Genomic DNA, 9,135 nt, shown 5'->3' on the forward strand with positions numbered 1-9,135 from the left:
GAGAGAATACAGTGGAGGTGATTGCATCTGATGTTCAGCCTTCTTTGGGAGAGAAGGCAGAGAAGCCAGAATTGAATTTATCTGGAATTCATAAAGCAGACTCTTTGCAAGAAGACTGGATGGAAGTAGAGCCTCCTCTGCTAAAGCTGTCTTCACCTGACAGCAGATCTGAGAAACAACTGGACCTGAAGACCCATGACATGCTGTCAGTGCTGGGTGCTGAAATTGAGCAGCTTCTGGAACTGGTGCTGCCTGATGTGCATCCATCTCAGGAAGATGGGGATGAGGACTCATTAGGGTTGGAACACACTGCACTGCAAAGCTCTGCAAATAGTGGAAGTCGGTTTTCATGTCTTACAGATGACTTAACGAATCAGAGGTCTGTTTGCACTGTAAAATCATGTGACTGCAAAGTTGAGAAACATAAGGAGTGGCAGAAGAGCAAAGATGACCATTATGTGGAAGAATGGATGAAACAAGACTTGACCGACTCATTTAAAGAATGTGGAAATACACACATGTGGTATTCAGCCTGTAGGCCTGGGGATGAAGATGTAGGAAAAAAGCAAAACGAGAAGTTGGCTGCATGTGATGCAGGTAAAGTATCTGATCTTTGTTTTGATTTTTGAGTTAAATAATCAAAATGCTGTGCATATTCAAATGAGAATAGCTTTCTTATGGGAATGTGATTTTTATTGCCTAATAAGTTACTATTTATTGTTAACATCAGCATGCTTTGATGCCTTAAGGACATCAGATTAAGTGTAGTATCTCATGGATCATGTGACAGTCTAGCAGCAACTGATCTTTGGGAGGTTAATGATCTTACGATTGAAAATCTATTTCTGAACATGAAATGCATGCTTAAGACTGTTTTGTGGGTTGTTGGGTTTTTTTTTTACTGTTGTCTGGGGTTTTTCTGTGGTTTTATTTTCTTCCTCCTTTGTTGATACATGGCTTTTATAGGACACAGTGAGTATACTCGTCCTCTGAAGGGCTTTGCTGTTGGTTCCAAATGTGTGGTGTGGACCTCTCTAAAATGGTGTGACGCTCGCATTTTGGAGGTATCTGAAAAAGGTACCAGGGTAAGTATGGTTTGAATACTCTTTCTGCATTCTTAAGATCTGGTCCTTTTTTGGTCTTCCCTCAAACTTTGAATATTTTAGGGAAGTCTATTACAGAATTTAAGGCTTAGTATTCCCAAGGTTGATTTTGGACTTACAGGCTTCTTAGAAACAGCACTGTCTCAAACTGAGTGGATGCTATATGTCAACACTTGATATTCCCTTCATAGGAAGACTGAAGGATCTGGCTCCAGTTTGAGATACATACTTATGTGTGTGTGTTTGTCTGCCCTGCAAGTTAATGTTCTGCTGTGGAGCTGTGTTACCATTTAAATGCTTATGAAACTTGGCATTATTTTACTGATGTTTTATAGTGAGGAATTAGTGCTAGAACAGTAGAAATTTGGGAAGAAACCTAAATTATACTGTAATTAATAACAAATATACAACTATTATTATTTCAGTGAAATGTACTACATTAGTGGTTGGTGGGAGTTAACAGATTATCTAATGGGTGTGGTGTTCTACTGCTGTTTAAGCTTTGGGGTAGTCTTCCTCCAGTTCAAGGTGTGTGTATCTACAGAGATGCACAGACATTATACTTGCATAAAAGGGTCTTTAAGTTGTAATTTAAGGTTTCAAATCCAAAAGATCACTTTATAGAAGTAACTTTTTGAAAGATTGAATGAATGCCTGAGATCATGGAAGCCATCTCTTTTACTAGTGGGTTCCTTGGGTATCTAAAACGTTATAACCTCAGCCTGTATTCAGATAAGTGTCAGTGTCTGGTATGTAGTAATATCCTTACTGATTGGTATGTGTTTTCCAGCCTTCCTTTCTCACCATACTTGGGTTAAAAGTTCAGGAGAGCCTTGAGCAGATTCAGTACTGATACTCAGCTTTATTGGAAGTTAACTTGCTCTTCCTTGCTAGATACAGACTTAAAGCCTTCTCAAAGGCTTTAATCCTCACCTGTGTTTTCCTCCAACTATGATGTTTTATTTGCTGAGTGTGTTCTCAAGATCCACTGCTGTGGTTTGGCTTTGTCTGTACAGGTTTTGAATCTCTCCAGTGGCAATGAGGAGATTGTGGATCCTGAGAATGTCTGGAATTGTGTTCCTGACTGGGCTTACAGGTCATCTGAGGTAAGGCAGTGTGGCAGTGGACTGGGCAGGACAGTACTGCCTTTTAGAAAGAGCTCTCTGAGTTTAGTTGTGCTTCTCCCTGTGTCACCCTGAGAATAGAAAGGCAAAGTAGCATTAATCTAAATCTGTGTATTCATGCCCGCTGGTAGAAGCGCAGTATTTTTCTTTAAGACTTCATATTGTCCTTCCTTCTCTATGGATCACAATGGAGACTATAGAAATTTGTATTAATATATTATATAACTGATAAAACCGTATAAATAGTTTACATAAATTATAAACTGTCAGCCATTTGGCCTGAGGACTGTTAATTCAGGCTGGGAATAGATTTATGAAAACAGCTTGAAGGAAGAAATGTTACAGGAAGACTACTGCTAATCAAGAACTGTAGAACAATGCTGATAATGTGGCTTTTGACAGATCATGCTAGTAAAGCATGTAACTAACATTTATAAAAAAAATACTTATATTATGAAGTAATTGGGAAATTATAGTAAGATTTTTCACCAGTGTTCTTCATGACATACCAGGAAATGAAAATCTCATCTCTGGAACCCAAAACTCAGGTTGTCAGCCATGCTACTGCCGATAACAGAATGAATTTCCAGTTTATGCTTCACATGCAGTTTTTCCATCAAAGCGAAAAGTGAGTTTTAAGGGGACAGAGCAGTGGTAACTCAAGAGTCCAGCAGTGCTGGTGAAAAAAGTTAGTCTAGTATTAAAGGAAGCACCTCAATGGAAAACTATCTTGGCAGTAGTGTCAGCTTCCTAACAGAATCCCCTTTTGTTTAGGCAATAACCCCTGTAACGGGAAACTCGCAGGTCTTACCAGAGGAGTCCTTACTTCAAGGTAAGACTACCTTAAACTTCCCAAAGAGGTGGTGAACTTCATGTTTGGATGCTTTCTAATTTTCTAGGAGATGCTTTATTTAGGAGACTACAGTCAAAACTTTTATTAGCTTATGTATTTAATATTGTTGTTCTGGTTTTCTTATCATTAGCTTATGTACTGCCAGTTTAATGGTGAATATCTGCAATGTAAGCTGCTACTGTCTTGATTAGAAATCAATTTAGTATTTATTTATTCAACCTAGTAGATCAAGCCTTGTGGACAAGTTGGAGTGGTACACCTATGTTACAGATTCTGGTAGGGTCTTTGAGCATTGGCCACCACCATGCTACTCTTGCTCACCTTTCTGAGGCAAGGTGAGCAACTACTAGGCAGACTCTACAAAGCATTGCAATTTGGTATTTGAATGCCCCAATTCCTTAATAGATCTTCATCTATAAATCTAAACCCATAATATTACTATCTTAGTTGTTGTAACAGTAGTTTGCAAATGGTGCATTTATGTCTTTATTAAATTCTGAAGTGTTTCTAGCAAACACCTATTCTGTGTACCAAAGAAAATAGTACAGATTCTTTCTGATTATATACTATTCCTAAAATCCATGGAATCGTAGAGAAGTTCTTGGTTGAAAGGGACCTTTGAAGGCACTCTAAGCAAAGTCAACTAGGTCAGGTCACTTAGGACCTTCCTTCTAGGTCTGGAATCTATCCAAGCATGGAGATTCCAGAACCTCTCTGGGAAATTTGTTCCAGTGTTTGGCCAGTGGTTGCCTGATGGAGACTGAACTAAGTTTGAGTAAAGATGGCATTTGTGTTTTGAGTGGTTGAATTGGTAATTTCATTTCAGTACACCTGTACTGAAAGCGGACTGGTTCTCAGGTAACAAATCATGAAGCCTGCAATGGAGATCTAGTTACCTGTTGGGCAAACAGCACAGAAAATGTGAGTTAAGGTCATGCAACCATGTGGCACAGATGTGGATCTTGCTGCACATGTGGGCTGCTGCCTGGAAAGGCAATTAAGAGTAGAAGGTACCCAATCCACAGGATGCAAAACCTCCTGCAGTGTGTTACCCTAAGACCACTGATGAATGTAGTGGCTTGAACTCATAACTGAAATCTGGGAGCACTGCTTGCTTCATCTTGGGCAGTTCTGTTGTTTCAGCTGTCTTATCCTTACATGGTAACTTTGCCAGAGTGTAGTCTTTTAATATGGTGCAGTATGTTGATGACATTTAGTCTGAAGCCTTATTGAGTTAGGCTTTAAATATTAATGCATTTATACATGTTTCTGTAAACATTCTGATGGGTCTAATTTGTTTTTCCTTTCTGTAGAAAAGCAAAGTGGCTACAGCTCACATTTAGCTGAAGATCCCTCATCTCCTCCAACATTGCTGAAATGAAGTGACATGTTCACCACATGAAGCTGAACAAGTACCTGTGTACACAGGCATTCCTAGGGAACAAGAATACAAGCAAAGCACTGAGAGTTTCTTCTACATACTGGTGCAAATGTCTGTCGCTGCCATACTTCCCTGTCAAGGAGTAGTACTTGCTACTAGGCTGTCACTGTCTGTTTGGCTTCTTGTTTCTGTACTTGTTATCTAGCTGCCAGTGGGTGGTTCTTCCACAGGGTTTTCTTTTGAGTTGCTGTATAGGCATATGTGGTGCACAGTACTGCTTTCTGATGTTTGTTTTGAGAAAAGTTGCATTTTCAAGTGTTTTGAGGGTTTTTTTTTTCCTCTCTAAAAAATGGTTGAGGGTATATTTTTTTTGTGGGGGGAGGAGTTTTTTTGCTGTGGGGGACCATAGTTGACTCAGGTTGAAGTCTTGCATTTGGTGCTGTTACAAAGCAATGGAAGAAGCTGGAATAAAGCTTCGGCCAGCATATATTGTTTTGTTAATGATTTGTGTTCTTTTCCTAAGCATAAACCCAAATGTTGTGTACATACTGAGCATCTTTTTTTCAACTCTACTACTGAAGTTAGATGTAGCTGTGCACATTCTGCAGATCCTGGTTCCGTTTTGACCCTAAACAGCTTTCTAGAGCACTGAGCTGTGGTCATGCTTCAAAATATCACAGTCATGTACAAAATAGAACTTGTAGTTACGACACGGCCTTAATTGTCACTAATGAAAGACAAAACTTTTCCTACAAGTATGAAGCAGACCTAGCAGAATGCTTTTGCTCTGCATGTGTACAGTGGGGTAAGAATTTGTTAAACCATGTCACCTTTTATTCTCCTCGTGTTGAAAAGAGGTTTCTATTTCATAGTCCTGTTCTGTGCCAAGATCTCTGACAATGTAATAGTCTGGGTCATAGTAGATGTCAGTGTTAGTGCTTACACAGTAAGAAGAAACATTTGTGTGTCTATTCCCTTAACAGAGACAATACATATTAGTAGGCTGGAGAGAATTTAATTCTGAAAACGGGTCTTAGATATTGTAATCTCATGTTAAGATCACAGATTATATAAATATTTAATTACTCTGTTAACTGCTCTGCTTGCTTCAGTTTTGTTTGTCATCTGATTTTTGGAACAAACAGGCTACAGCTGGAAGTAGTCCCCCTTTTGCAAGGTTTATTCATTTAGAAGTTGCTCTTCCAGATGGCAGCTTCAAGGAGTTTTGCTCTAAAAGTCAGAGCTTCCTTTAGCCAACCACATTGTCAACTGCTTCTACTGACAGATACACACAGCAAGTACCTGCACGAAGATGAGTGTCGTAGTAGTACAGCCATGAGAGAGACATCAAGATGATCAAGCAATGCTTAATTACCCCTTTCTAAAGGGAGTGGTAGAAGTGACACATCTCTTCTGTAATTTCACCTACAACAGTATGACTGACAGTGGTAATACATGTATGAACAAGAGGGGCACTGCCTGGAGCTTTGACTAAGGGGAGTTACAGTTGCTACAACAAGAGTGACTGTTTCAGCAGCTTTTGGAATGGAAACATCCTCTAAGTATGGCAGTAAACACAGGTCTTAAGTGGACTGAGCTCACATGAGAAATCCTGTCTAACAAACACTTCTCTGGTGTTACATTAAGCTATTTCCTGTAGCTTTTACTGGGGCTTACTAAAATAAGACAGTGTTCAAGCCCTTGAACTGGTACCTCTCTGACTTAGGAGGAGCAAAAACTGCTCCAACTTCCAACTGTTCAGAGCACAGCTGAAATACCAAGTAGTTTAATAACAAATTAGAGATTTTGTTTTTTCCTACACTGCAAAAAAGTTTGCTGGATGCAGACTGACTTAAAGCTTTTTAAGCAGAACTTCAGCTGAATTCCTTGGAGCTTAACTGTCTCTCTGCAAACTTGATTCTAAATCAAAACCAGAGAGTTTAAATTACCATCAAATTATTTACCCTGTTGCAGTATTTCAGAGAATCCCACTGACTCATTTGAACTAAAACCTCTCTACATTTTGATGATAATATAACCCAATGCCTTATCTCTATTTTTTGTTACACACCCCAAAAGCTGTGTAGGTGGCCAGTGTTACCACATGTCTGAGTAATGTCTGGCCATTATTAGTGTTGTGATGGCTGTAGCATTTTCAGTACTTCTTTGTATTCCTTATTCAGGTTCAGCTGGAGGCAAGTCAATATTGGTACCAGGAATAACATTGGGTCCTATGCCATCCACAAGGGAATCCCACTGATCAAAATCTTTCTTAAGACCTATAAAATGGGGAAAAGAAAATGAGTGGTAATGACTTAACTAATCTGCTTTTTTAAAGCTACACTGAAAAATTAAACCAACTTGGCAAAGAAGGGAGGCCGGATGTTTTAAGGAGGGAAAAAGGACATGCTTACTTCTGATCCTGTTCTAAACTGAATGGTTATATAAAAAGCTTCAGGGGAATTAAATATTAGCTTCATACCTGGATGTAAACAGATACTTACTCAAATGTTTCTGCAGGAAGGCTAATGATGCGTGATTACTTATATCAATAGCTTCATTTGGATCGATTTCTCCTTTTAGCTTGAAAAATCTTCCAATAAGTCCTCCGCTCACAAAGGTAAAGTCAGGAAAGCTCTGATGTACTGACCCCCTGCAAACAGAAAAATGATCCACAGGTTTGTAAGAATGTCTGATTAAAAGATGCCAGGGGTTGCACAGGCTTCTTCAAAGACAGTCACACATCTTATACTGTCTTTTTTAGCAGAAAATAAAGCAGGTTAATCTCATGAGCATGCAAGACAAGCAGTAAATTCTGTCCTAGCCACAAAAGGGGGGAAGTTTTGTACATGCTTTACTGTAGTCACTATAACTGCAATGGCAGTTGTCAAAAGTCCCTCTCCAGCTTTCTTGTAGGCCCCTTTAGGCACTGGAGTTGCTCTAAGGTCTCCCCAGAGCCTTCTCTTCTCCAGGCTGAACAAGCCCAACTCTCTCAGCCTGCCTCCAGAGCAGAGATGCTCCAGCCCTGTAAAGCATCTCTGTGGCCTCCTCTGGACTTGGTCAAGCAGGTCCACGTCCCTCTTATGTAACTGAACAGCTTCAACAAAAGAGTAACAACCCCAGAAATGATGGATCCTGGACACTTACTTGATAGTGATCATTTTCTTGTTTGTATCATTGGAGCTGAGCTTCCTCATCTTTAAGATGTTATCAGCCCACTGGAATTTCTCAGAGTTGATAAAAAGCAGTGGTTGCTGGACACTGTTTTGGTAAATGTCATCACCTACGGGAAGCATCCATGCGTCGAGGGCAATGCCACACCTGTCAAAAACAACTGGGTATTGTCACAGAAGCAGAAAGCTTTGTATGGAAGTTCTCGGCATGCTTTGATTTGCAGGAGACGTGGCACAGAAATGCTCTATGACACTGGACGGGTTAATGAATCACTTTGTTTCAAAATTAATTCTCCTCTGGGGAAGAGAATCAGTCCGTCATTGCAGTATCCATGGTCTCAGTTGCCAGGTGCAGCCCAGCACAGGAGGTTGGTCAGGCTGCCACAGTATCATGGTACATGATACAATATGATACAGCTACTGTGTTCCACCACATCCCCACAGTTCAAAGGAGCATGACTTGAGAAAACAAGACATGCCAAACAAACCTTTTCTTCAAGAGCTAATCAGTAGTTGGGGGATCTTAGGCAAGGTCCCCTGCTCCAGACCTCTTAAGTGCCAAATGTCTCTTGCCTTGTTTTGCATGCTTACCTGAATCTTATTTCTTTGCTGAGACTCTCAATAACTGTAGCACCACCAAAAGAGTGTCCCATCACAGCTATTCTGCTAGTATCAACAGAATCCTGTCAAAAAAATCCAGGTGCTGTAAAAGACTTTCTTTCCCAAACTTTTTATTTTTTTTTTTTATTTTTTTTAAGGGAATAATTGTTTAGGCAATAGATCCTATGGAAGTAGGAAAAACATCATTTCAGCTCCAGTACTATCTAGCTAGCTGAGAATATCGTCACAGCTCTACAGTGTGATCTTCAGAATAGTTTACAGGCACCAGTTTAGAAATGGAAGAGGGAAACCAGAAGCATTATTAGGTGTTTAACAAGATGCAGTCACCCCCTTCACTCACCTTTAAGCTATTCCAGTCAAAGTTTGAATTTAGTACATTCGTTACTTCCTCTCCTGAATTGATTTTAAGAATGAGATTGAGAGCTTTGATACACTCCTGCGCTCTCTGCTGCACCTGGGGAGAGAGAAAAGTTGGGGCAGAGCAGTGGAAGGAATTCTCAGACAAGACTTGCTGGCCCTTTGGACACAAGACTGTCTGATTTCCCAACACCCTTCGTGTTTGATACTGTAAGGACTATACTGAACTGCAGAATGGAACTCTGATGTCTGACCAACAACAAAACTGACTTTTGGAGGTCCAAAGAGTTGAAGATCTTGCATAATGATCTGCACACGGAGGAATTTATCCCTCTAACATATGCCAGAGACCTTCAACTCCTTCATCCTGTCCCTACTCAGAGAAGGGGCTGCTGGGATGTGCAAAGGCTTACGTTACACAACTACAAGGAAGGCTGACTTGCTACTCCTTGTGCTCACTTTGATGAGCAAATGTCAGTACATCACTTGCCTCATCTGCGCAATACCCTTGAAACTGTCTTTA

General features: G+C 40.1%; 2 protein-coding genes across 2 annotated transcripts in view; one reads left to right on the forward strand and one right to left on the reverse strand.

Annotated features, from left to right (window-relative positions):
* Positions 1 to 4,423, forward strand: part of LOC104413587 (tudor domain-containing protein 6-like) — a gene marked incomplete at its 5' end in the record, with an annotated part of 10,218 nt that extends 5,795 nt beyond the window's left edge. Inside the window, 4 exon segments of the mRNA XM_010024622.1 lie at positions 1 to 597; positions 967 to 1,085; positions 2,120 to 2,209; positions 4,394 to 4,423. The exon segment at positions 1 to 597 is cut by the window's left edge and continues 31 nt beyond it. Of these exon segments, the coding sequence (XP_010022924.1) occupies positions 1 to 597; positions 967 to 1,085; positions 2,120 to 2,209; positions 4,394 to 4,423 (836 nt within the window).
* Positions 4,424 to 6,489: 2,066 nt separating this feature from the next.
* Positions 6,490 to 8,709, reverse strand: LOC104413588 (platelet-activating factor acetylhydrolase; the record flags this gene model as incomplete). The annotated part of the gene is made up of 5 exons (XM_010024624.1): positions 6,490 to 6,740; positions 6,966 to 7,114; positions 7,609 to 7,782; positions 8,226 to 8,317; positions 8,596 to 8,709. Coding segments are annotated over 5 exons (633 nt in total), but the record flags the coding sequence as incomplete, so codon positions are not given.
* Between the last annotated feature and the right edge of the window lie 426 nt (positions 8,710 to 9,135).

This window comes from Nestor notabilis, unplaced genomic scaffold (assembly GCF_000696875.1).
Source record: "Nestor notabilis isolate BGI_N333 unplaced genomic scaffold, ASM69687v1 scaffold30221, whole genome shotgun sequence".
NCBI classification, from domain to species: Eukaryota; Metazoa; Chordata; class Aves; order Psittaciformes; family Psittacidae; genus Nestor; species Nestor notabilis.